Source organism: Desmodus rotundus, chromosome 2 (genome assembly GCF_022682495.2).
Source record: "Desmodus rotundus isolate HL8 chromosome 2, HLdesRot8A.1, whole genome shotgun sequence".
Classification (NCBI taxonomy): Eukaryota; Metazoa; Chordata; class Mammalia; order Chiroptera; family Phyllostomidae; genus Desmodus; species Desmodus rotundus.
Window position 1 is genome coordinate 58819276 of NC_071388.1, and position 27943 is coordinate 58847218.

At 34.4% G+C, this 27943-nt stretch overlaps 1 protein-coding gene across 3 annotated transcripts in view; it reads left to right on the forward strand.

The window, feature by feature from the left end:
* EIF2A (eukaryotic translation initiation factor 2A) overlaps window positions 1-27445 on the forward strand; it is a 40939-nt gene extending 13494 nt beyond the window's left edge. The window contains exons 3-14 of one of the 3 annotated variants that reach the window (XM_024556295.3): window positions 1066-1140; window positions 4755-4873; window positions 5840-5939; window positions 6288-6370; window positions 10863-10936; window positions 11064-11208; window positions 11399-11515; window positions 14478-15049; window positions 19002-19115; window positions 23963-24091; window positions 26431-26496; window positions 27072-27445. In XM_024556295.3, coding sequence (XP_024412063.2) covers window positions 1066-1140; window positions 4755-4873; window positions 5840-5939; window positions 6288-6370; window positions 10863-10936; window positions 11064-11208; window positions 11399-11515; window positions 14478-15049; window positions 19002-19115; window positions 23963-24091; window positions 26431-26496; window positions 27072-27137 — 1660 coding nt within the window. In that variant the 3' untranslated portion in view covers window positions 27138-27445. Of the gene's footprint in view, window positions 1-1065; window positions 1141-4754; window positions 4874-5839; window positions 5940-6287; window positions 6371-6422; window positions 8720-10862; window positions 10937-11063; window positions 11209-11398; window positions 11516-14477; window positions 15050-19001; window positions 19116-23962; window positions 24092-26430; window positions 26497-27071 lie in introns of those variants that run through there. The other 2 variants (XM_053918248.1, XM_045192028.3) reach the window with 2 other exon arrangements.
* The last annotated feature ends 498 nt before the right edge of the window (window positions 27446-27943 follow it).

Sequence of the window (27943 nt, forward strand, 5' to 3'; positions counted from 1 at the left end):
CAGAAAAATCAAGATGTAAATAGATCTCAGTAGGCTGGAATAGTAAGCCTAAGCCTCAGTGGAATTGAATACGATAGTTGTAAAGTTCTGCCTTAAGATTCAGAAATGAGTTTCACAGTATGGAGTAGAAGACATCTTGGTCATAGCTGTTTATTGTGAAGGAAAAAGTAGTATTTCGGTAACCACAAACTGAGTATAAGCTACTGTTACTGTGTGATTGCAGAAACACATATGTCATCTGCAGATGAATTAATGCAAAGATAGTAACCAGTATAAAAGGGATGTACTGGTTAGCTCTCAGTGCACTCTTAATAATTCAGTGTTGATTAGTCATGAAGTTCTGACCTAATGGTGTGACTACACATGGACATCTACATATATGTACACACATACACATTTCAGTCCGGCTCCTCACTGTCACTGGGAGATGTAATCATAGTAGCCATCTGCAGTTGAGAGACAGTACTTCAGAGTTAGGTTAACTTGATAGAATATCACCAAGAACTCTAATTTCCACAAGTTTGTTTTTATATAGAATCCTGCATCTGTATTTACTTAATGTGAAGATCCTCTTACTATTATGCTTTCTGTCTCTACACATGAGAAATTTATGGAAGGTATTTTTCTTCAAATCCAGGGGCACTTCTTGGCCACTTGAGAATATTCTAGTCACCGCTGTATTTTATGCAGGCGGTCTGGGACATCCTTCACAAAGTCTCCCTTTTCACACCCTTTATCTCTTTCAGTTTCAGGGCTGACTTCCACATTCGCTTACATTTTTAGGTTGTCCTACAAACTAGATATTCCCTCAAAAGGGCTCTTTTTTTCTTTCCTAACATTGATCTGTTGGCATAAAACCACTTTCCAGCTTACTTTACAATGGTTGTTGACGCTGCGCTTTAAGAGATAAAGTATTTTGGTAGACAGAACCATTTTGGAATTATTTTCTACGTTATATAAGTTCTTGGTTGTTAAAATTAGTAGTAGGATTGTGAATTTTTAACCAGATTTTTTGGAAAATAGTAATGCTTATTAATTTAAACTTTTTTTTATTGTCCTTTTCAGGGAATCTGGGAAAAATTGCAAAGTCTATACCTTTAGTAAGGATGGGACCTTGTTTGCCTGGAGCAATGGAGAAAAGTTAGTGTTCATTTATATAACATTTTATGTATGTGACATTAATATAAAACATAACTGGCGTTATTTGAGTGATATGTGTTTGGGTGTCATTAATAGAGCCCATCTTTTAATGCCATGGTGCAGTTAGGTGGCATCTCTAACTTACTTCCATGGAATACCTCTGAAGTTGTTTTGATTTATGGGCCATGATTCATTTGAGTTATCTAGTTACTTAGAATTAAAAAATAACATATGAAAAAGGGTATTTACTTTAATGTTGAATAATCTGAGAGGTTGTTTTAAATAGTGTTGTAGGTTATTGGTTAGGGTTTCTTAAATTCTGCACTAACACTTAGAGAACAATTCTTTACTTGTTTACCCTAGATTTAGATACTTTATATCTTTGCCGTGAAATTGGTAACATTATTTGCAGTTATTGCTATTAGTTTTTTGTACATAAAAGTATATACCTATGCAGTGGCTGGTGTGGCTCAGTAGATTAAGTGCCGGCCTGTGAACCAAAGGGTGGCCAGTTCGATTCCCAATCAGAGCACATGCCTGAGTTGCAGGCCAAGTCCTTGGTTGGGGGCATACGAGAGGCAACCAGTCCACGTATCTCTCACACATTAATGTTTCTCTTCCTCTCTCTTTCTCCCTCCCTTCCCATCTCTCTAAAAATAAATAAAATCTTTTAAAAAAGAAGTATATACCTAATTATTTGTAAGTTAATCAAAAGTGTGTTTAGTATAGTGTATATTACATAAAATAATCAGATTACAAAACGGTCTTGCAAAAGAAGTAAGTATTTTGATTAAATGCTCATAATTGTGTTAAGAAAACCAGTCCTTTTTAATATTTCCATAGTCAGTATAACACTTCAGTTCACAGAACCAGGAAAATGACCAAATATTTGTTGCTTGGTTGAAAGTCAATTTTAAGATTTAATTAATTTTTTGAGAGAGAGGGGAAGGTAGGGAGAATGAAAGGGAGAGAAACATCAGTTGGTTCCTTCTTGTACACACCCTAATGGGGGACCAGTCCTGCTACCCAGGTATGTGCTCTGACGGGGAATTGAACTGACAACCTTTGGCTTTGCGGGATGATGCTTATCTGACAGACCCATGCTGGCCAGGGCTTGTTGTTTTTAATCAGATGTAAAATCTTAGGTTTTCTTTAAAAAGGGTGAAAAGACATGTTAGTTTTAAAAGTACATTTTTTAAAAAGATTTTTTGTTTTTTTACTTTTAGAGAGAGGGGAAGGGAAGGAGAAAGAGATGGAGAGAAACATCAATGTGTGGTTGCCTCTCGCATGCCCCCTACTGGGGACCTGGCCTACAAACCAGGCACGTGCCCTGACTGGGAATAGAGCCAGCAACCCTTTTGTTCTCAGGCCATCGCTCCGTCCACTGAGCCAAACCCACCAAGGCTCAAAAGTACATTTTTTAATTGATTTTTATACAGTGGTAATGTATTCTGAAGTCTTTCAACTATTAGGTCAGATTGGATTAAACACGTGGTTTTTAAAAATTAATGCTAAAAAGATTGTGTTGAATTAGTTGATTCAGTTTTTATGACTATAAGCTGGCAGAATTAGCTTTTATAATTAAAAATTTTGGTATTTTTATTTTTTAAATTATTAAATCCAACCAATAAACTACTACTCTCAAATTACTAGGTATATAATTATGTTGGGTCTTACCCACAATGTTGACAGTCTTAATCTGAGTTCAATGAAAGCAAGTACTCTCAGATCTTCTAATGATTTATTAATGTTACTTTTTTGGTGAATCTTTTGTGGAATTTTGGCTTTTATTTTTTAAATCCATGTTTTAGTTTATACTATTTGAGTAATAAATTCATAGATATTTACTGTCTAATAGGACCTGTCATACTTCTTTTCATTGTCTGTATCTTTTTGTGGTAACCCTGTCCTAGCTTAGAGTTTGTTAAGTAAATCAGTTTTTACCTTGGCAATTATTATAATTATTTTATATACCTTGTATCTCCACTTGGCTTTCTTTGGATTCAACTCTGAATCTTTTTAATATGTCCCCATATGTTATATCCATCTTTTTAATAGGTATTTTTTGTACCTGGTTCTAGCATTTATTTCCTTAAAGTGCTGTGGACACAGTGATACATCACCATGTTCTTGGGGCAAGAAAAACAGATACAGTGTTTGTGGTCTCTGCCAAGTTCATGGTCAACTAAGTCAGAGACTAACTGATTTTTCCTTAAGTATGTGATTTTTTAAAAAGTCAAAATAAAACCCTTTGTTAAACTAAGAATAACTAATAAAAGTTATCAACTACAAAAAAGAAAGCTTCATGTAATTCTAAAATACGTAATTTACAGAAAGTTGTAAAAAATCTTGTGTGTCTGTGTGTGTAAGAACAATATCCAATAATCTTGTATTCTTACCAGTTTCTGTTTATCCTATCTCAGTGTCCTCAAACTTGAGTACAACAAAGTAACTTTAAGCAATTTCTGGAATAAGATGGATTATCTTTTTTTTACCCTAAAGAGTACATAATAGCAAGTCACCAACCTAGTTTTAAAGATTGGCTCTGGCATGTATGAGTGTCACCGTGTGTAAAAGGGAGATGATAATACCTATCTTGTAAGACTGTTGTGAGGATTAAATGGAAAAATGTAGGTAAAGTGGTTAGACCAGAACATGGTATGTCCTAAAAACTGGAAACTTTTTATTATATAGTTACTGTAAATCTCTGTCATTATCATACCACAGTAATTCTTACAGTCTATTCTTTGGAGCAAGGGTGTCCAACCTTTTGGCGTCTCTGCTCCAGTCTGGAAGAAAAATTGTCTTGGGCCACACATTAAATACATTGCAACACATAATCATACACACACATAAAGCTTATAATGTTTTAAGTAAATTTACGATTTTGTGTTGGGCCTTACTCACAGCCATCTTGAGCTTGCGCATGGCCCCTGGCTGACAGGTTGGACTCCCCTGCTTTGGAGACTGCTTCTGAGACTTTGATAGACATCCAAAGTCTCTGTGCTGATTTCCTCCTCTGCTACAGCTTTCATTTACTCATTTTAAAGTACACTTTTTCTCGGTGATGTGAGAAAGCTGCCTAAAAGAAGGCAGCTTTCTACCAGCCAGAAAGAGGGTCTCAGCAGGAACAGACCCGCCAGCACCTTGATCGTGGACTTCCTAGCCTCTGGAACTCTAAGAAATGAATGCCTATTAATTAAGCAAAAATACATAAATAAATAAATAATAAAATTGAAGTAAGCTATATTTCTGTTTTAACTCCTCTTTTTTTTTCTCTTTGGTTTGATATGCCTCAGCCTGTATATAGGTTAACTCTCTTCACTTAAAGGCCTGTTTTTTTTCCAGCTGAAGGTGGAATCATCTGTTGTCCTTCTACTAACTCCATGTTATTTCTCAGCACCAACCTTATATAGGGGACTTTTGGTAAAATGTATACTTTTTTCAGTTAAGGTGATTATCAGGTATTTTCTAGAATTAACCAAAAATTGATTTTTATGAAAAATGAACAAAGAATGATCTGAATGATTTTGAAAAGAGGTATGAATGTTTTTGATAGTGCTGGCTATTGTGAAACCATATTTTGTTGCTGAAGTAATTTCTTTTGAAACCAGAGTAAATATTATCAGTGTCACCAACAAGGAACTACTGCACTCCTTCGACCTTCCAAAGGCAGTTTGCCTTGAATTCTCACCAAAAAACACTGTCCTGGCAACCTGGCAGCCTTATACTGGTAAGTGCTTTCCAGTTATAAACATATTCTGACAGGGCCAATTCAATTCAGTGGGGGGAAAGAGAGTTTATAGCCTTACTAGAAAGTAATTGATCTTTATGATAGTAAGTAGTGTAAATATTTTTAATCAACAATGAATCTCATATTCTCCAAATATAATGTACTTTAATTAATTTGAAGGTATAGTAAGTTAGTGACAAGATCCATCATGAGATAGAGGAAAAGAAAAAACCAAGGGAAAATTTAGAAAGTAAATAAACACTGATTAGAGAAGATCTCAAAAATTAAGACTAATAACCTTTAAAATAAAAAAAAAATTTTAAACATTATAAATGAAAGAGAAAGTACAGTAGACTCTTAAGAAATGTTATGGTATGACAAAGAATAGGAAGCGGTGTGCTATTGCTGATACTTTTGGAGATATACTAACATGTCATGTGAACATTTTATACAGCTGTGCTTCGTAGATGAGTAATAAAATACTGAGAATTGGTATAGGGATTTATTTTAAGAAGCATGTTCTAATTATATGGATATTGTTGAGTAAATAATAGTTCCTTGTACAATGGCAAACCTTCTGGGTTGTAATAAAAGGTAAATTGAGAATCAAGGATGGTTTTATGTAACTGTGTATGTGAGTGACTTACACATACAAGGTTTCATAAGATAATTTCATCCACTTAACAGCAAACCATGTCAACCTTAATAAATAAGAAATCTCTTACATATTCTTAAAATCTGTAGTAATTAACTCATTTCAGAAATGCTGAAATTTTGCTCAAACTGCTATCATTATGCCTTTAGGAATGGGTGACTAAATCCATGATTAAAGATAGTGGGGAAAGTTTATTTAAAGCAACTCTCTTACTTGATCTGTATAATCTTGTTCAAGTTTTTTCTAAGAATGAAATCTTTGTTACTAGTGTTAGGGGACAATTACTATTAAAAATTTTGTTTTTATTGTAGCTTCTAAAGATGGCACAGCTGGGGTTCCCAACCTACAACTCTATTATGTGAAAACTGGCACGTGTTTGAAGTCTTTCATCCAGAAAAAGATGCAAAATTGGTAAATAAATGCTTTAAAATACTTATTATTTACAAAACAATTTAAATATTTTTATTGTATAACACTTATTTCTTTGGTATTGGTTTAGAAAATAACTTGTCAGACCAAAATCTAGATCTTTATGGATTTTGTATGTAGGCATGTAATAAACACTTGATTCTTCTTTTGTTTAGTATTTGACTGAAAAGGAATAATATTTTTCTATTACATATGCTAACTAAAACTATTAGTAACTGACTTAACATCTTAAGTAATTTTCCTTAAATAGTAAGCCATATCACAAACTTTAGCATGTTAGCATGTGATGTTACATTCTGTCTAAAATTTTTTTATATTCTTTCAATGTAGGTGTCCATTCTGGTCAGAAGATGAAACTATTTGTGCCCGAAATGTTAACAATGAAGTTCACTTCTTTGAAAATAACAATTTCAGTATGGAAAGACTTATGAAATAATTTTATTATTTACTATAAATATAAATGTATATAGTTCTTATTGTTTTATATGGTATCATAGAGTTGTCCAAAATAACATTACTATATTAATACACTGCTATATATTAATATATATGCTATGTGTAAACATAAAATATATGTTATAATTGCTGTTATATTAATTCATTTGGATAACTAATAAATCTAAATGCTAGTGAAATTTTATACCACAAAGATTTTCTTTTAAAATAACTTTTTATCTAAATTTCCATTAGACATTTAAATCTTTCTGAATTTATTTACTATTAAAATTATGTGATACAAATAAATGTTTTATTGTATAGAATTTAAACACAAAATTAGATACCCAATAATTATCAACCCATTGCCAATCCTACCTCATCTATCTTCCATCTCTCATACTCTGCTACAGCAAATCCTAGAGATGGTATAATTTTACCTGTAAATATTTCAGTATGTATCTCAGAAGATTAGGACTCTTTAACTTTTTTAACTTAATCAAAATACCATTATCACAGATTATAAAATAACTGTTCAGTGGTAAACTTCTAATAATTGCAATGTTACAGTTACCATATTTTAAAACTCAGGATCCAAGTAAGGTTTCTCACATTACAATTAAAAGCTACAGGTTCCCCTCTATCTCTTTTTTCCCTCTTGCAGTTTATTACTTAAACAAGGTTACTTGTCCTATATATTTTCCCATGGTTTGAATTGTATCCCGTCCTATAATTTAACAGGTTCATCTCTCCCCCGTAAGTAACTATTGAGTTGGCCAAAAAGTCCATTTAAAATAAAAGACACATTTTTCTTTTTCATTGATTTGGCTATTTTGAGTACATTGGCTATCTCTTGCTATTGACTTCTAGTGGGTAGAGGTCAGGGGTGCTGCTAAACATCTTCTAATGCATAAGACAGCCCCACAGCAAAGAATTATTGGCCAAAAAGTAGTATCCAAGAAACTTCACAAACCACTTTTGATACATTCAGTCAGTCACAGCACCTTCTCCATATAATGCACAAATCTTTTTTTGCATTTCAGTAGTGTTTTTACCTTTCTTGAAATAATAAAGCATAATATACCAAAAATGTTGCCTATTTTATTCCATCTTCAATATTTAAATGGCTACACAAAAATTCACCACTTCTGATAAGTTTTTATTATTTTTTATTGTTTATTCTATTACAATTGTCCCTTCCCCCCTTCACCCAGCCCACACCTATAGCCCACAGTCAATCCCCTTTCCATTGTCCATGCCTGTGTGTCATTCATACATGTTCTTTGACTCCTCCCTTACTCCTTTGAGTTGCTTCTCCTTCCTCACACCATCTTCCCCCACCCCCTACACCTCTCAGTCTGTTCCATGTTTCCATGTCTCTGGTTCTATTTTTCTCATTAGTTTATTTTATTCATTAACTTCCAGTTATAAGTGAGGTCATATGGTATTTGTCTTTTGCCAGTTAGCTTATTTTACTTAGCATCATAGTCTCCAGTTCCATCCATATTGTCACAAAAGGTGGGACTTCCTTCTTTCTGCTGCATAGTATTCCATTGTGTAAGTGTACCACAGTTTTACAATCCATTCATCTCTACTAATGGGCGCTTGGGCTGTTTCTAGCACTTAGTGATTGCAAATAGCACTGCTGTGAACATAGGGGTGTGTAAGTTCTTTTGAATTGGTGTTTTTTAGGATTCTTAGGGTATAATCCCAGCAGTGGATTCTCTGGGTCACAAGGCAGTTCCATTTTTAATTTTTTGAGGAAATTCCATACTGTTTTCCACAGTGACTGCACCAGTCTGCATTCCCACCGATAGTGCACTAGAGTTCCCCTTTCTCTACTTCCTCATCAGCACTTTTTTGTTGATTTATTAATGATAGCCATTTTTGCAGGTGTGAAGTGGTATCTCATTGTGGTTTTAATTTGCATCTCTCTGATGGCTAGTGATATTGAACACTTTTTCATATGTCCATGGGCCATGTGTATGTCCTCCTTGGAGAAGTGTCTGTTCAGGTCCTTTGCCCATTTATTAATTGGGTTGTGTGTCTTTCTGGTGTTGAGTTGTATGAGTTCTTTATATATCTTGGAGATTAAACCCTTATCCGATGTATCATTGGCAAATGTGTTCTCCTATACAGTTGGTTCCCTTTTCATTTTGATGATGGTTTCTTTAGCTGTGCAGAGACTTTTTAATTTGATGTATTCACATTTGTGTATTTTTTCCTTTATTTCCCTTGCTCTAGGCCTAGGAGATATATCTGCAAAAATATTGCCACATGGGATGTCTACAATTTTACTGCCTATGTTTTCCTCTAGGACTTTTATGGTATCATGACTTATATTTCAGTTTTTCATCCATTTTGAGTTTATTCTGGTATATGATGTAAGCTGGTGGTCTAGCTTCATTTTTTTGCATGGACCAGTCCAGTTCTCCCAACACCATTTATTGAAGAGGCTATTTTTACTCCATTGTATGCATGTGCCCCCTCTGTTGAATATTAACTGACTAGAGACATGGGTTTATTTCTGGGCTCTCCATTCTGTTTCATGATAAGTTTTTTCTTTAAGTGCACACTGATATGACAGCTGTTGCAGTATAATCTAACAAAATTGTTTTCAATGAAGTTAAAGACAACTAGGCAGTACTAGAGCCATTGTACTGGAAAAAAAAACAAACTTTTGGGCCAACCCAATAATTTGGATCTTGGGTTGGTCAGCTTCAGATTTTTACTTTCTGGGGGAGGTGAGGATAAGACTACATCATAGGGCAGTATTGAATTCTTTGATCAAGAAGCACATACTGCAGTCTTACTGTCTTGAATTTTGTAGGGAGTTAGCTGACACTCACATTCAATGCCTAGATCCATTATTTTGTGAGTGGTTGCGAATTGGTGATATTCTGATTACCCTCCCTATCTCTCACATATTAGCTGTACTACTTCTATAAAGAGAAATTTTCTCATCTGCTATCTGGTTACCTGGTAGTACCACTTATATGGAAAAGTCAGGGTTTTCTTTCCCTATATCACTTTTAATATAATGAGTTCTTTCTTTAGCAATCTTCATTGCAACTAATTAACTTTCCCACCCTAACTGTCTTCATGAACTATGGATTTAAAGCTATATGATGTGTTTCAATCCATTGCAATTATGCTCAAATTTTGATCCATTTTGATGCTCAAATTATCCCATCTTTGGTCAATTAGTCTTTAATGACTTTTTTGCTATGTGGTAAGACAAGCTGTTCTAAGATTATTTAGTCTTAGTATTTCCTGCTATATACCCAGAATAAGTCAATTCTTCTAGATACTCTGGTTCCTTGTAGTGGAGAATGGTATTTAGAGACTATAATCTGTGGGTAGGGGTTTCTTATTGCTATTATGTTGATTATTGTTTCTAGGCCTGTTTTTTCTTTTTTTATATCTTATATATGTATTGCCTTTTGCCAACACCAGGAATCCTGATTCTCTGGGGTACCATGTGTGATAGTTTGAGAATATTTCATTCAAATAATTATTCATTTGCTCTGCTACACATTAACCACATAGTGTTCTTAGAATAACAATGCTAAGAGTAATACCAGTAACATCATTACTGAAAATAATTTAAAGAAAAGGTTCTGCACTTCCTTATACCGTTAGTGACACTACACGTTTGACTGTATTAAAGTAGAATAGGAATTGGTAACTCTGTTCACCTGTACCAAACGTGGCATGCAGGCTAATTTTAAGCACCATTTGCATAATCATAGCTGTATACTTCATTTTCCTGCCTTTGAGACTCATTCTGGCTCCCACTGATTTGGGGTTCACTTGCTGGCTTATCTTGCCTATTTGTGAGCATGTGGAAAGAAGGGGGCTGCCAGTTTTGCAGTTTGGTGTGCTACTTTTGAACAACTGTTGATCTCTGAGTTTGAACAAAGGTGGTGTAATAGCTCTCGATCCCGTTAACTACACGAGCAATATTGCTTAAAACATGGGTTCTGACTGTCTGGCACAGCGTTAGTATTAATAAATATCAGCCGTTTTTACTCTTGTGATCATTATTGTCATGTACTTATAGACTCTTTATGTCCACATTCTGTATTAGCGGGCTAAAGTCATCTTTCCCTTCTAATGCACCGTAAGACTACTTCATTTCAGAGGTTGAAGGGAAGAGAACTGACATTTATTGAATACCTGCTATGACCTGGCACTGTGCTCTTAAATATCAATCACTGGGAATTAAGTGTATCATCTCATTACTTGCTCAAGTTCACACAGCTAGTGAGTGACAGAGTAGGAATTCAGGTGTAGTTCTGTCTTGCTCCCACGCCATGCTTTTTTACCCTGTTGCTCTGCCTCACCTACATGAGACTGCAGTGAACAGTGTTAGTGCACAGTTATATTAACTTTCTATGATGGATTCAGAATTTAACATGCCATTATTAGCGTCTCTCATCAATCTAACACCCTTTACTTTTTTTTTAGACACAATTGCAAATAAATTGCATTTGCAAAAAATTAATGATTTTGTGTTATCACCTGGACCCCAACCATACAAGGTAATTGCTATGTTTTTGTTTGTTCATGTAGAATATTATAAGATTATCCTTTTTCTTAGTTTTTAGTGATAGCCATCTTAGTTTATATGCTTAAAAAAATTAAATGACTTATATCTGTGTATCTTAGGTGGCTGTTTATGTTCCTGGAAGTAAGGGTGCCCCTTCATTTGTTAGATTATATCAGTACCCCAACTTCGATGGACCTCATGCAGCTTTAGCCAATAAAAGTTTCTTTAAGGCAGATAAGGTTACAATGCTATGGAATAAAAAAGGTATGAGAAATATATTTTATCTCATTTTGTTTATCAAGTATTGATTTAACTTGTATTCTTATGTGTACAGGGAAAAAAGTATCAGTGCTTATTTAATGAAAATTTACATGGCTTTGTTACATTGTATATATTTTTTATCACCATTAGGTTAATTTATGCTTTATATCTAATTACGTTTTTACTGTTACAGCTACTGCTGTGTTGGTGATAGCAAGTACAGATGTTGACAAAACAGGGGCTTCCTACTATGGGGAACAGACGCTGCACTACATTGCAACAAATGGAGAAAGTGCTGTAGTGCAGTTACGTGAGTATTTCAGTCATCTTCCTTTGATGAAAAACAGTGACAGTACAAAGTGATGATATAATCTAAGTTCTTGATCAGGTGATAAAACTCACGTATTTTATAACCTTTAAGATAAAATTCCTCTTCAATGTCTTTGGTTATATTTTGTTTCCTTTTTTCTTCTATTTATTATGTTCCAGTTAAAGGTGAGATCATATGGTATTTGTCCCTCACTGCCTGGCTTATTTCACTTAGCATAATGCTCTCCAGTTCCATCCATGCTGTTGCAAAGGGTATAAGCTCCTTCTTTCTCTCTGCTGCGTAGAATTCCATTGTGTAAATATACCATAGTTTTTGGATCCACTTGTCTGCTGAAGTTAAGAACAATCTAACAATGGGCAGGGGGGAGTGGGGAGGGGACAGTGAGGAGAGGGGATTACAGGAATTACTATAAAGGACACATGGACAAAATCAAGGGGAAGGGTGGAGGTGGGGGAGGGAGGGGGGTTTAGCCGGGGTGGGGTGGAGGGATGGGGAGAAAAGGCATACAACTGTAATTGAATAACAATTAAAAATTAAAATTAAAAAAAAGATAAAATTCCTCTTAACTAAGAAACTTTACAGTCATCTCCAAATACCTTATTTTGACTGAACCCTATTGGTTACTTTATTTATACTAGTAGAAAACTTGTAGAGTGAGGCAATTCCATTGTTCTAGCTCTTTTGGGACTAATTTAACTTATTAGGATAGTAAGTTGATCTAGTGAGTTTAGCACTATCTTTAGAATTGAAGAATGCTAGCACTTCATCTTTTGCTTTAAGGAGCTAAATTAACTGTAAAATAATACAGTTAATTCTGGCAAATCCCTAATTTTTTCATTTTGAATTGAACTTGTAAAAATGAAAACTATTCTACAGAAAAGGAAATAAAATAAGGATGACTTTCTACTATTTAACATTCTGAAAGATCTAATCAGTGTAACTGATCAAATGATAAAGTATACACTTTTAAAAGGACAAAATAATCTCAGCTAATAGATGAAGTCACATTATAAACGACAGCCACTTAGAAAAACATAATGGAAGGAGGGTTTCATATATAGCAAGAAAAAAACAAGAAATAGTATAGGTCTGATAGGAAGAAAGCTTCAAAAACTTCTGAGAAACAAACTGACCTTTAGTAAGAATTTTAAAAAGACGTCATTACTCTCCAAATTGATCTAAGAATGAAATTAAAATGCCAGTAGATTTAACTTAGGTAAGCTGATTCTAAAGTTTACTAAAAAATAAACATGCAAGAATGTTTTGAAAACTGCAAAAGAAGAGTAGGCTGGGGGGTTCTGACACTACTAGATACTAAAGTAAGGCCGTTGTAGTTAAGACACTTTGGTTTTGGCTGGTGGATAGACAGATAATAGATCAGTGAAACAGAACAGAATCCAGAAAGAGAGCCGTGCTTCCACAGCTGCTGCTGAATAACAAAGTCAAGACACGAAACAATGGTGGAAAATACTGACTTTTAAAAAATATGTAGTAAACTGTCTAGCTATTTGAAACAAAAAGTTAATAATGCTGCCTCAACACCAAAATAAAATGCAGTTGGGCCAAAAATTTATGCCTAAAAGTACAAAACTAAAAGCAAATATTTGAGATTTTCCCCCCTAATCTTAAAGTAGAAAAAAAACGTTGTAAAGAAAAGTGATAAATTTTAATATATAAAAATTATAGATTTCTAGATTGGGGGAAGAAAAGATTTCATAAATTAAGCAAAACCAAAAAATGAGGGAAAGTATTTTTAGACAGAAGGGATGAGTATGAGAAAAGGTGTATTTTGTTAACATATCAAAGGAGTCAATAAAATACCAATAACTGAAAAATAGTCATGAGACAGTAAAAAGTAGTCCACAGAAAAAGAAATGAAATTATGTATAAATATATTTAAAAGATGCTTAGTTTATAATAAAAGAAATAGAAAGGAGAACAAGATACAGTTTTTCACGTCATTAGCTTGGCAGAGGTAGAATATGGAACCACACAGCATGAGTGAGAGTGAGGGCAACTCTGTTTTGTCAAAAGTCATTGATAGTGTAAGTTGGCACTTTTTTGAAGCACGTCTTGGTGGTGTGTCATCAAGGGAATTGAAGGTATGCACCCTTTGACCAGACAGTTTCACTTCTGCAGATGTATTTCTGAACTGTCACAGTGGAAAGTATATATAAAGGTTTGTAATGGAATATAGTGCAGCTGAACAAGAGTAAGGCAGATCATAAGGTGCTTATGTGGAAAAATCTCCAAGACAGAGTATTAAAATAAAACGACAGGTTTAGAACTTTGGGGGTTTTGTATGTATTTAAAAGAGAGATTTAATTTCAACAAAAATAGTCTGAGAGCATATGCAAGAAGTATACCAGAGGGTTGCCTTTGTGTACCAGGGGTGTCCAACCCACACGGCCCGTGGGCTGCGTGCGGCCCAGGATGGCCATGAATGTGGGCCAACACAAAATTGTAAATTTACTTAAAACCTTTTTTTTTTTTGCTCATCAGTTTTTTTTAAGGTTTGTGTATTTAATGTGTGGCCCAAGACAACTCTTCTTCCAGTGTGGCTCAGAGACTCCAAAAGGTTGGACACCCCTGGTAGAGGGACTTATTTTTGTGGCATGTTTTATATAGTTTATATTTTTATTACTATGTACATATACTACCTAGTTCAATTAAAACTAGTTTGTTAATAACCTATACTACTAGGAGGCCAAATTGCCAAAATGTAAAAGAAATTAAGATTTACTAGAGACTCTTAAATAAATTTATGATTATACATTAATTCCATGGTATATCATGTAAAAGTATTTTAACTTTAACATACCATAAAATTTTTGGATATTTTTTACTTTTTGACATGCTTGAGTATTATGTAATTATAATTTGTGTTAATAAACATACTAATATAAGCCATTGCTAATTTGGGTTTTATATTATTTTCTAGCAAAAAATGGCCCCATTTATGATGTAGTTTGGAATTCTAGCTCAACTGAGTTTTGTGCTGTTTATGGGTTTATGCCTGCCAAAGCGACAGTTTTCAACTTGAAGTGTGATCCTGTGTTTGACTTTGGAACTGGTCCGCGTAATGCAGCCTACTATAGCCCTCATGGACACATACTAGTGCTGGCTGGATTTGGAAACCTGAGGGGACAAATGGAAGTGTGGGATGTTAAAAACTACAAACTTATTTCTAAACCAGTGGCCTCTGATTCTACATATTTTGCATGGTGCCCAGATGGTGAGCATATTTTAACAGCCACGTGTGCTCCCAGGTTACGTGTTAATAATGGGTACAAGATTTGGCATTATACTGGCTCCATCTTACACAAGTATGATGTGCCATCAAATGCAGAGTTATGGCAGGTTTCTTGGCAGCCATTTTTAGATGGAGTATTTCCAGCAAAAACAATAACTTACCAAGCAGTTCCAAGTGACGTACCCAGTGAAGAACCTAAAGCTGCAACAGCTTATAGACCCCCAGCTTTAAGAAATAAACCAATCACCAATTCCAAACTGGTAAGTCAAGTTTTACTACTTTGGTAGGAAAAGGTTTCTAGGGTGTGGAGTTCCCTAGACCTGCGTATCCTCAGGCATGTTCTTGTGTTACCTCGTACCTGATTAGGTTATCTACTCAGGAGCAGAAACCATGCAGAACCTATTGCTGAAAATGGTGAACAGTTCATATTAAGTTGACAAAGAGGTTAATGTGAAACAATTCACACTTTGCATGTCTGAGATAGATAACTGAGCATGGCACACTGGCTTTGTAGATCATGGGCTCAAATTCAAACGCCCATCAGGTTAGGCTGGTAATGTAAGGCAGTGGTGACTGGGACAGGACGGTGGCGGGAAGGGATCCCGTCCTCCTTAAAGGCCACGCCACCACACGGCAGCAGCTCACTGTTTCCACAGGAGATTTTAGGCCCAGTTTGCTAAAGTATTTGATTTTTCAAGACCAAACAAGTCTGGATGTTTATGTAAAATTTCTCTTATTTCTAAAACACTGTTACTCAAACAGAAGATTTGTTGTCCTTAGGCCATCAGTTTCTCCCTCTGTTGGAAAGTTATTACCACTGCATTGGTCAGATTCTGAACTGCTTTAAACTGTTAGCATTTCAGAGCTCAGGAGAAAGCGTTTATAAATGACCTGAGTTTCTGGGATGATGTTCAGGAGTAAAGTTGCTCCGTAAGTCTGTCTATTATTTATTAGGAAGGTGACAATACAATAGATGTAAACTAAAACTGCTCCAAGTAAACAGGGATATTTAGTTACTTAATTATTAGGCACTCGAGCAAGTAAATACTTTTTAAAAGGGTAAAGTATACACCCTGGCTGGTGTGGCTTAGTGGATTGAGTACCAGCCTGTAAACCAAAGGGTTGCCAGTTCAATTCCCAGTCTAGGCACATGCCTGGGTTGCAGGCCAGGTCCCCAGTAGGGGGCACGTGAGAGGTAACCACACATTGATGTTTCTCTCCCTCTCTGTCTCCGTCCCTTCCCCTGTCTCTAAAAATAAATAAATAAAATATATTTTTTTAAAGGGATGAAATATTCCTTTGCTTTCCTTGTGCCACTCCTAACCCTCTCAAAACAAAAATAACAACCTTCCTTTTCCTTAAAATGTAGCTGTAACTTCTTAAAATGTTCTGTTTAAACATTTTTGTTGTATTAAATTATTTAGTAAATAATTAAAAAACTTATTTAACAAATTAAGCCCTACTTATACTTTTATTAGATCGAAAAAGAAAGTATATTGTAGTCTTTAGATTTGTCTGATGTATATCGAAATGTTTCTAACCTAAGATAAAAACAGGAGTAACCTCGACCTATCCTGCTTCCTAAATGCACGTAAGATAGCACAAGAAGAAGAAACTTTGAATTAGTGTATATTTTTATTCTCTGATCCATAAAACTAGTTTGTTTTGGTGGAGGAAGGTAGAGAAATTAATGTAAAAAGATTATAGTTTGAAAATGGTGATAAAACTAGGTAAGAACTTAAAACCAAAATTTTTTAACATTAAAGTTTTCACTGATTTCTGCTTTTGTATGTGATAAGGTAATTTTGTAATCCTGACAAATCATTTTAGTTCAAGTAACCACTAGTAAGAAATTTTTGTTTGTGTCTAATTCCAGAATTAGGTAAATGACAAAGAAAATGCTGTCAAGAAATTACTAGAAACAAAGATGTGCTAGTCGATAACTTCACAAAGGCAGGGGAATGACATAGCAGAAGGGGGAAAAAAAGGTGTTGGGATTCTTTCCCTTGAAGAAAAAAATTAGTTTTTTATAAGTAAAAATTTGTATATAAATTATACTTAGAAAGTATTTCTTGGCTTTCAGAAAAACCTCCACTTTTATTTTGTGTTCATCAAACAATTACATAATAATTGATATAACTGAAGAAACAAATTTTATTGGGAAGGATGAAATTATGTACAATGGGCACGTAGTACTAAATCCAGAAAAGCTCATAATCTATAGTAGCTGTGTGGATTTTTTTTTTTTTTTTGTCTTAAATGAAAATCTGTCAGTCTACATGGTGCTCATAGTGTGGAAGAGATTTATAACTCATTCTTTTTGCATCATTTTTAATTGCTTTGTCATTTTTTGAAGCTCTCATCAGTAGAAACTTTGAGCTAGAGCAAGGTACTGTAGAAGAGCCCACTACTGAAAGAATTTTGATGTATAGAAAAATGCTCAGCACATATTAGTATATCTTAACTCACATTGGATGTATGCAGTGGAGACAAAAAAAATAAAAGAAATGACAGAGGCTTGGTCTCCAAATTTTTCTGTTTTGCATTGTGGGTTTTTATGTAAAGGGTGTGGCAAACGTAGGTTTACAGTTGTTCATATGGAAAAATACTACAATAATTAATAAATAGTAACTGAAGAATAAACTCTGTTTCGGGTACTCACAACTGCTTTTGCCCCACCCTATATTCAGTTGCTTCAAGTAGGATATGTATGCACAAAGAACTTTGATGATCTGAGATAGTTAATGCAACTGCTAAGATAAAGTCACCGTGGTTTCTTATTTATTCCTCTGTATCTTAAATGTTTGAGACCTGCCCATTTCCTCATAAAACTTACAAATACAACGCTGATCTGAGACCTAGTAATCAAGAAACTTCATAGAAATCTGATCCTTTTGATGTGCCAAGTGTGACAGAGTCTAAGAGACAGTTAACACTGAGGTAATAGCAATGCAAAGAGAATCAGTTGGTAGACGAATATTTTTGTTTAGGGTGAGAAAATTTCTGTTCTGCTCTCTTAGCAAATTTCACTTATACTCCAGGTGGCAAACACAAGGCCCACAGGCCCAATCTGGCCCTCCACCTTGTTTTATCTGGCCCTGCACCTTGTTTCTACCCAGAAGCAGCGCTGAGCTCTTGCTTAATTGTTAAGGAGTAGTTACATTTACACAGTTCTAAAATTACATTCGGCCCTTTGTAGGCAACCGCGAGGCTGATGTGGCCCCTGGTGAAAATGAGTTTGACACCCCTGGTCTATACAATACAGTGTTATTTACTGTAGTCACCATGTTGTACATTAGATGCTTCTTGATCTTAATTCACCCTCTTTCTATCATGGAATATAGTTGACACCTCACTGGTAATATAAATATCTGATTATGGAAATTATTGTCTCTTTTCATTGTATAATCTGACAAGTTACTTAGATTTTTGTAAGCCACTTCCCTATGTTAGTCCTGGATTTATAATTATGCAGTTACTTATTCCTTTCTATTTGATCTATTTTTTCGTTTAAGTTTTTCAATTTGCTTTTACTTTTATCTTCCTATCCCTGATTTTGCAAGTAAAAAACTAGAAAATTGCCCTGGCCAGGTGGCGTGGTTGGGTGGAGCGTCATTCCATCCCCCAAAAGGTTGCAGGTTCAATTCCCAGTCAGGGCACGTACCTAGGTTGCAGGTTCGATCCCTGGTCAGGAGGCAACCAGTCAATGTTTCTCTCTCTTTCTCTTTCTTCCCCCATCCCCCACTGCCTCTCTCTCATTTTAAAATCAATACACAAATCAAGTGAGGATTTTTAAAAAATAGATCTAGCGAATAATTCTTAGTGCAAAGAAAATAAGTGAGGAAACTGGCTTTCTGTTGGCAGTAGTCAGATCCAAAAAGGTTGCAGAAGAAACTATTGTTGCTATCTGATTCCATAAGAATCATGTGTCAGTAGTAATACTAAAAAAAATTCCATTGTTTAAACAAAACTGAAGTGAATTTTGCCAGCTCTTATGTAAGAGACATCTATGAATAAAAAGATCCTCATTGTATCCATCCCAAAGTTGAAATGTGCCTATTGCTAATCAGAGTTTTGAAATCATCTTTGCCAGTAATCTTAAATTTGATAAAATAAGTTTATCCCAGATTAGCAAAGTTGTATAATTTGTTGTATGCATTTTAAAAAACATGGACTCTATTTCAAAATTGTTTATTTTATGTTTTTCCATAGCATGAGGAGGAACCACCTCAGAATATGAAACCACAACCAGGAAATGATAAGCCATTATCAAAAACAGCCCTTAAAAATCAAAGGAAACATGAAGCTAAGAAAGCCGCAAAGCAGGTATTAAAACAAAATAAATTAGCTTTAAACCTTTAAAGTTTTGTTGACTTGAAGACTTGACTGTTACGTTATCAAATGAAGTTGGAGTTAGACTTAGAATTTCTTTCTTTTGTGTTTGACTGTGAATATTAAAGTATTCTCGTGTATGTAAGAGGAGATAAAGGAAACTGGCCCTGACCTTTAAACCTGAAACCCTAATTGAATTATGTAGTATGTTACTTGCTATAGACCTTTGTGTTTAAACTTTTGTGAAATGGTATAGTTTGCTTTCTTGAAAACGTGTTTGTTAAGAGAGATGAAGTGCGTGACTATGAAGCCATTTTATAACTCAGTATTATATTACTATAGGAAGTTACTCATTTGGGAATCTAAATACCAGAAGTACACAAACAGTGGAATTGTTATAAAGTAATTTTTAATATGATTTTATATATATATAAAGTTGCAAAACCATACCAATGTAATGCTAGACCAATTGCGGTCGTGTATGACTTACAGGGATAGACCTCCTAGGCTAAGACTTTCTGGTTAGTGAAGTCATGGTAGCTACGTATTGGTGATTCAAATAATGTGGTGGTGCTGGTAATACTGGAATTTTTTCGGTAGTTCTTAAGTTACTTATTTGTTTTGGTAGGCAATTAACTGTTTTAAACTGTGGAATTGCCTTATGAAAACATATTCTTCTAAAATCTGGGCTTTAAAAAAATCAGTGCACTCTTTTGTAGTTAATAGATTTCATCCAGTAATATCTTTAAATAGTTCAAGTTTAGGTCATTCTGAGCAAAGTAATACACTCCTTGTATTAGACTTGTGCAAAAGCAGGACGTGTGCTTTCATCGTTATTGGTGGGGACCTCTGCTGGCTCTGAATGTTACCAGTTAGTAGTGTCCTTATAGCTACTAGTAGGTAAGATCCTCCTTGCCTTTTTCCTAGCTAATATAATTGACAAATAAAAAATTTAAGTATACAACGTGATGATTTGATATACATGTATATAGTGAAAGGATTCCCACAGTCAAGTTGACTAAATGTCCATCACCTCACACTATCTTCTTGGGGGTGAAAACACTTTAAGTTCTATTCTCTCAGCAAATTTTACTGATACAGTGCAGTACTACAACTATAGTCACCATGTTCTACGTTAGATCCTCAGGCACTATCTTATACCTGAAAGCTATATCAACCCTTTTGTCAACCTCTACACTTCTGCCACTGCCCAGCCCCTTGCAACCACCATTCTGCTCTCTATTTCTGAGTTTGATTTTTTTTTTTTTAGATTCCACATGTAAAGAGATACCATCCAGTATTGTATCTTTCTCTGTCTGGCTTATTTCATTTAGCATAATGGCCCTGGTTTATTCATGTTGGTGTAAATTGCAGAATTTCTCTTTTAAAAATACATATATGTGTAATGCACATATGTAATACACATGTGTAATACATATACACACATGCATATACATGTGTATATACACACATACAGGGGCCAGTAGAAGTAAGGCCTACTTGAATGTGGTTGGTAGGGTAATAATATGGGTATAATAATTTATAGTTTTAATTTGAACATTTACCTAAAATGTTATATGGTGTGCTTGAGTCTAATAGTATTATGTTACAGAATTACATGCTTATGATATTGTAATAAAAGATTTTGTAATAAAAAAGGCATTATTTGTGCTGGACCCTGTATATACACACACACACATGCGTGTATGTTTGTATATATAACTTAACTGTGTTTTACACCTTGGCTATTGTGAATAATGCTGCATCGAACATGGGAGTGCAGATGTCTCTTCGAGATAATGATTTTCTTTCCTTTGGGTGTCTACCCCAAAGTGGGGTTGCTAGGTCATATGATAGCTCTTTTTTTAATTTCTTTTTTTAAATTTGATTTTTCATTTTTTATTTTTAACTACAGTAGACATACATTATTATATCAGTTTCAGGTGAACAACCCAGTGATTAGACATTATGTAACTTAACAAGTCATCACCCCCGTAATCTCGTGCCCGTCTGACACTATACATATTTATTAGAAAATTGTTGACTATATTCCTTATGCTGTACTTTACATCCCTATGACTGTTTTGTAACAACCAATTTGCACTTAACTGCTTCACCTTTTCACCCAGCCCTGAACTCTCCTATTTGGCAACTGTCAAAATGTTCTCTGTATCTGAGATAGTCTTCAACTGGCTTCTTCCTTAATTTTCAAGTTGTAGGACTTCCATTTAGCTTGATTTCAGGTAGTTCTGAATGATAGTTGATATGTAGTTTAGTTGTGATTTTGATGTATTGTGGGAAGAGGCCAGTACACATTTACCTACGCTACTATCTGGACTGGAAGCCCACCGCTCCCACCTTGCTGGGCCCCCTGGCCTTCTGGGCCAGGCATTGGCTACTGTCTTCCCAGAGACCAGCAGTTCGTCAGTCTATTTTTAATTTCTTAAGGAACCTCCATATTGTTTTCTATAACAGTAATACCAGATTCTTTCTAATAGAGATTGAAGGACCTACTGAAACCCACCCACTTTAGAATCCTGTTTTATGAGTGATATTTCTTCCTTTTATCAGATATTTTCAATATGGCTATCACCGGTACTGTGCTAAGGTGCCTTTGCAATAAGACATCAGTTGTCTTTATTTTGTGCGTTTTTCTGATAAAACTTGCATTGAGGTTATAGAATCAGTATCTCTTACTTATAAAAATCAATTAAAAATATTTGGACCTTCTTAAGTGGAACCCTTGTGGCTTTTTAAAAAAAAAATCGGTGCCATTAATGTAAAACATGTAATTACAAAAACGAACACCTGCCCCACCCCATACAACCGAGCAGTCACCTGCGTGCTCCATACAAAAGACAATGCCATCACTGCAGCATTTATGGAGTTGATCTTGGTGTGTTTTCCAGTGATGGCAAAGGTTTTCTTCTTGCAAGATTATCCTTTCTGTAAGCATTTTTGAGACAATTGGCTGGAGTTAGTAAAAGTTACGGCTGTGTGATAGAACGAAGGTAAATGGTCCATGAGAGTGGCACCCTGACCATACCTTCTCAGCCCTGACTGCAGATTAAGTAACCAAAGATAAGGGAGTCAGATGCGCATGATATAATCAAGTACTTTCATAAACTGGGGTGATGGTTTTATAAGCCTATCAAATGTAACAAAAAAGAATTGAAACTAAAAATTTAACTCTACTATATGCATATCCTTTCCAGAGAAGACCAGAATTTGAGTATAATTATGCAGACATTTTAGCATATTCTTGGTTATTTAAAATAGGGTAGAAAATTAAATTTTTTATTTTATCTAACTTTAATAGTTTTTTATATTTATAACATTAACCTTCCTTCGTAGTAGAAAAATTAATATTCTCAACTCACTACAAACAACTAAATTAAATTTTTTTATCTGATGTCAAAAGTGAATTTTGATAGGCAAAGTGTCTCTTCTCCTTTAATCTACTCTTTAATTTTATATTATGAAAAATATCAGACCACATATTAATCAGAATTTACAGGCTTCTTAAGAGTAGAAACTAAATAGTTTCTTAGTATTTTTAAAGTGCTCAGTAATGTGTTTTCACATAGAAAGTAAGGAGTTAATTTTTGCTGCACTGGAGTGCACTATAAAGTGCAACTCTGAGTAACAGGGTTTGGATTCTTGGGTCCTGTGTCTTCCACTGGGAACCGAATGAAGAAGTAGAAGCCCTACCTTGATGGCAATAAAAACTTAAATAACTTTGTTCCCCTTCTTGTCAAAATGTATGTCTTGTCTTAAATGCAAAAGGAATGTCATTCCTTTTCTCTTTCATTTATTTAGCATGTGCAGTAAAGCACGTATTATGCTGGGGGCACAAGTAGAACAGTGAACAAGGAAAGCTCAGGTGCAGTCTAATGAGGGATAGTGCATGCGGTGTTAGAGCAGGGTTATGTACCACATGTTGTGCACCTAACTAATCTGGTCTCTTGGGAGCTGGGGAAATTTTCCAGGAGGCCAAAAGGTTAAGTAGAGTTAGCGAGGTCATCTGAGGGTATTCTAAGCACAAGGAACAGTCAACAAGAATAGTAAACAAAAGGCCAGGAAACAAGAGTTTATATAGCACTTTATGGGAAATAAAGATGGTTCAGAATCAGTGGTACCTCAGTGAGGAAGGATGAGGCTAGAAAGGTCATCAGAGGTCTGATCATATTGAGAGCAATATAGTATCATTTTCAGGGGGGAAAAGTTTTCAGTGGCACTGTGTCGCAGAGTTCAAATTGAACTGATTGTAAATCTCTATAGGACTTGTCCTGTAGCATCATCCATTACATGTACTTGATCATACATATTTGTAGTTTTGGAGGATATCATAAGAGTGAAACTTCAAATACCTTAACTAGAAAATCCCTCTCACATTTCCAAAGCATCCATAGAATGGCACCTCCCAAAATATCCAAAAATTTTGAATGCTTATTGGCTCATACAGAAACCTGCTAGTTTGCTCTGCTAAGGTATTTCATTTCATTTCTTTTTTTAAATTATATTCTAACACAATATTCTTAAAACCTTTTCTTATTTTACTTTAAATTATAGATCTACCAAAGTGTTCCCTATGACAGATATTACAGTAAAAACCTTTTGGTTGTATCGTTATACTGTGATATTTTTTTCAGTTGCATTATCATGGGACAGTGTCACATACTTTATGGGGCCTTCCATGCAGATTCTCTCTTTATATAAAATGTAGCATAAAAGATAAAATCACACTTTGTTTCTGCATTTGATATACCAAGACTGTTTTGGTTGAAACACTTTGATGTTTGTGTTTTAGAAAATTAAATATTTCAAAATATTTCCTGCAGGAAGCAAGAGGTGAAAAAAGTGTAGATTTGACACCTCCTCCTGCCCCACAGAACTCAGCACGGAACACTGTCTCTCAGTCAACCTCTGGAGACCCTGAGGTAGACAAAAAAATCAAGAACCTAAAGAAGGTGAGAGATTTAAATACAACTCAGATGTGTTTTTTGAAAGAAATATGTAAGAACTATTGAAGAAAGTAATGTTTAGATGCCTAAGAATAGGCATCTGTGCAGTTAATAGCAGTTCTCAGTGTTGCTTTCTCACTGTGAAATACTGTAATGGGAATGGCACTGATTTAAGTTCTATTCACAAATGTCTAATGACTATTAGTCTTTTTATTATTGATTTTTGGAGTAAGAAATAATATACATTTGCACAGAAATATGCTAAACACTTTATACTTAGTATTTCATTAGACACGTATGAGGCAGCTAAGAACAGAACTTTACCTCAGTGTCAAAGATGAGGAAACAGAGACAAAAAGAAGTTCATTAGTTTGTCAAGTTGCAACGAGTTTGTAGAAATAAAACCAGGTCTCTAGAGCCCTTCCCAGACTGCACTATTTAGTTTCTCTTTAATGGAGGGTCGGATGGGCAGAGGGGAGGGCAAAGGGAAAAATCCGGACAACTATAATAGAATAACAATTTTAAAAATCTTAAAAAAATAAAAACACCAAAAAACAATAGTTTTGCCTTAAACCAAAGATGTCATCCAGGTACAATGAGGTGCTAAAATAAATGGTGAAGTTGGTTACATATTTACATACATATATGCATACATATATTGGGTTGGCCAAAAAGTCCATTTAGTTTTTTCCATAAAATAAAAGACACATTTTTCATTTTTACCAATAACTTTATTGATTTGGATATTTTTAACATATTGGCTATCTCCCATGTGGTATAACATTCATTGATTGTCCTCAATTAATGCCTGGATTTGACCGCTATCAATTTCAATTTGTCTACCCGACCATGGAGCACTGTCTAGAGAGAAATCTCCAGCATGAAACTTCACAAACTACTTTTGACGTGTTAATCAGTCACAGCACCTTCTCCATACACTGCACAAATCTTTTTCTGTGTTTCAGTTGCATTTTTACCTTTCTTGAAATAATAAAGCATAATATGCTAAAAATGTTGCATATTTTCTTCCATCTTCAATATTAAAATGGCTGCACAAAAATTCACCAATTTTGGTAAGTTTTTTAAAATCTACACCAATATGACAGCTGTCACAATACAATCTAACAAAATTGTTTTGAATAAAGTTAAAGACAGCTAAGCACTACTAGAGCTATTTAACGGTGGGGAGGGGGGGTGAACTTTTTGGCCAACCCAATACTTATATAACATTAATTTAAAGCTTGGAAAATATTTCATCAAATCCCATGTTCTTATTTTTTTCAGAGCTAGAGTTTATTTATTGATTGATTGATTTTAGAGAGAGAGGAAGGGAGAAAGAAAAATGTCAATTTGTTGTTTTACTTATTGATGAATTCATTGGTTGATTCTTGTTTGGTCCCTGACTGGGGATAAAACCCACAACCTTGGCATATCCGGACAACACACTAACCCACCAAGCTACTCAGACAGGGATCATTTATTTATTCTTACATTTTTCAGTTAAAGTTGATATTCAATGTTGTATTAGTTCAGCTGTACAACACAGTGGTCAGACATTCACATAACTTGTGGTGTAATTCTCCCCAGTAAGTCTAGTACCCAGCTGACAACATGCTGTACTTTATATCCCCTATGTTCTTAACATGTCTAATTTTACATTTAATTAAAAAAAATAGTTTACCTTAGCATTTTAACAGACTGTTCTTAATACAAATGAAAGATAATGGATCTCTTTATTCAAGGTTCACATTCACATGATTGAATTGTTAAGGAAATTTACTGTATTTTGCCATGTATAATGTGCACTTTTTTGCCCAAATTTTGGAGGGAAAAATAAGGATACCCATTATACATGTATAGTACTAATTCCGTATCTCTGTAAATGTTTTTCATTCTTTTATTTATGCTTATGCATTAAAAATGTAACTCTAGAAAGCAATAACGATATCCATATGCAAAATAATACCCTGGAATATGATAATCGGTTTTGTTGAACTTACAACAAGAAACTTGCAATGAAAGCAGTTTCGGCCAACACTCAACTTATCCACAGGTAAGATAGATAATGCCGATTGTTATCCACTTGATAAACTAGGTGATATGGACTTTATTTTTGAACCACAATATGTTCAAAAATAAATGCTAAAATTACTTTACAATACACATATAAATGAATAAAGAATTGAATTAAAAAATTAAAACAAAAGATTTTTTTCCTGAAAGTTGGGCCAAAGACATGGGTGCCCATTATATGTGAGAGCACATTATACACATCAAAATACAGTACATTTTAAAATGAACTATTCTTCCTTCCTCTTTACTCATGATGTATTTGATGTTTGCAGAAACTGAAAGCAATTGAACAACTGAAAGAACAAGCAGCAACTGGAAAACAGCTAGAAAAAAATCAGGTCCGTATTTCTAACTTAGGTTCATAGTCATGACTATACTTTTTTTATAATAAGCAATTGTCAAACTGAGTGGAAGAGCACATGGATTTTAAAAACTTCTTTTGGAAATTATATGCCATTTTTTTTTAATGTTTTTACTCTTAAACAGGGAAAAAGATAGGGGTAGACATAATGTAGATCATAGTGAATAAGAAAGCCACTATTATGCTATTGCTGCTAAAAATAAGAGCATTTATTAAGTTAGACAAAAATAAGCTTCTCTTTCTTCCTGTATCTCAGGTTGCACCGCCCTGTTTTTGCCCCTTTCCCTCCTCCTTACCTCAGCACTTTTAAGCCCAGGGATAAAATGGAAAGTGTACTGGACCTAAAGGAATGCAGTAAGACAGCTTCTGCCCTTTGCCCCCATGATTCATACCAGATAACAAATTAGAACTTGTTTTAAATCTGTGTTTACCAGTGGATCCGATAAAGTGTCAGAAGTAGTCTCTAAATATTTTCTTCTTTGCTATTTGTCTGTAGAGCCAATACTTACTTTATTTCCTATTTAATAACTTTATTGTTTTAAACTTTTCTAGTTGGAGAAAATTCAAAAAGAGAAAGCCCTTCTCCAGGAGCTGGAAGATTTGGAATTGGGTGTTTAAAGATTCACAGAAAGCACATTGATTAGCAGAAATTAGTGAAAACACATCTTCTATTAAGTTCATTGGTATATACAGAATATTCATGCTCCTACATTTAACATCCATGATTCTGTATATGTGTGGAATTACTTAATAATGACAATTACTATTGATTTTTGTATCCTGCATCTTATATCATGTTAATGTATGATATAAAAAAGAGACACATGAATTTTCTAGCTAAGCAAGACAGATTGAAAGACAATGTCACTGTTTTTTAGTAGGGGGCAGTATTTACCCTTACATGAATAAAGACATTTTAAATTTAATCAACTTTGGCTTTGTTGTAAGTTTCTCACTCAAGTCATCCTTTATTAATTTAGAAGGCAAGTTTGAGAAGGTAGTCTGGAATATATAATACGGTTTTCTTGATCGAAACTTGAAAGAAATCCTTAAAAATCAGGTTTAATAAATGTCTTAAATTGTTTATATTACTTGTATTATTTGAAATAAAGTTTTGCCTAGTTCTAAAGTAAACGTAGACTTTAAAAACAAAATAGTAAAACATTTTCTTTTCATATTTCAAATAATAAACTTAGCGATCTGAGGACGAGGTGAATACTATCCAGACATGGACTGTGATTGTTTTGGTTGTCTTTTCATATGAAAAAAAGATACAATGATAATCCGATGCATTTGACTAACAAAATCAATTCATATTTGGTTTTAAAGTCTATTACAATTATTTATTTTCATCAGGTTTACATTTGAAATAGGCTTTCATTTTCCAGAACTAGTATTTAAACTGATAGGTTGAGAATCCAGAA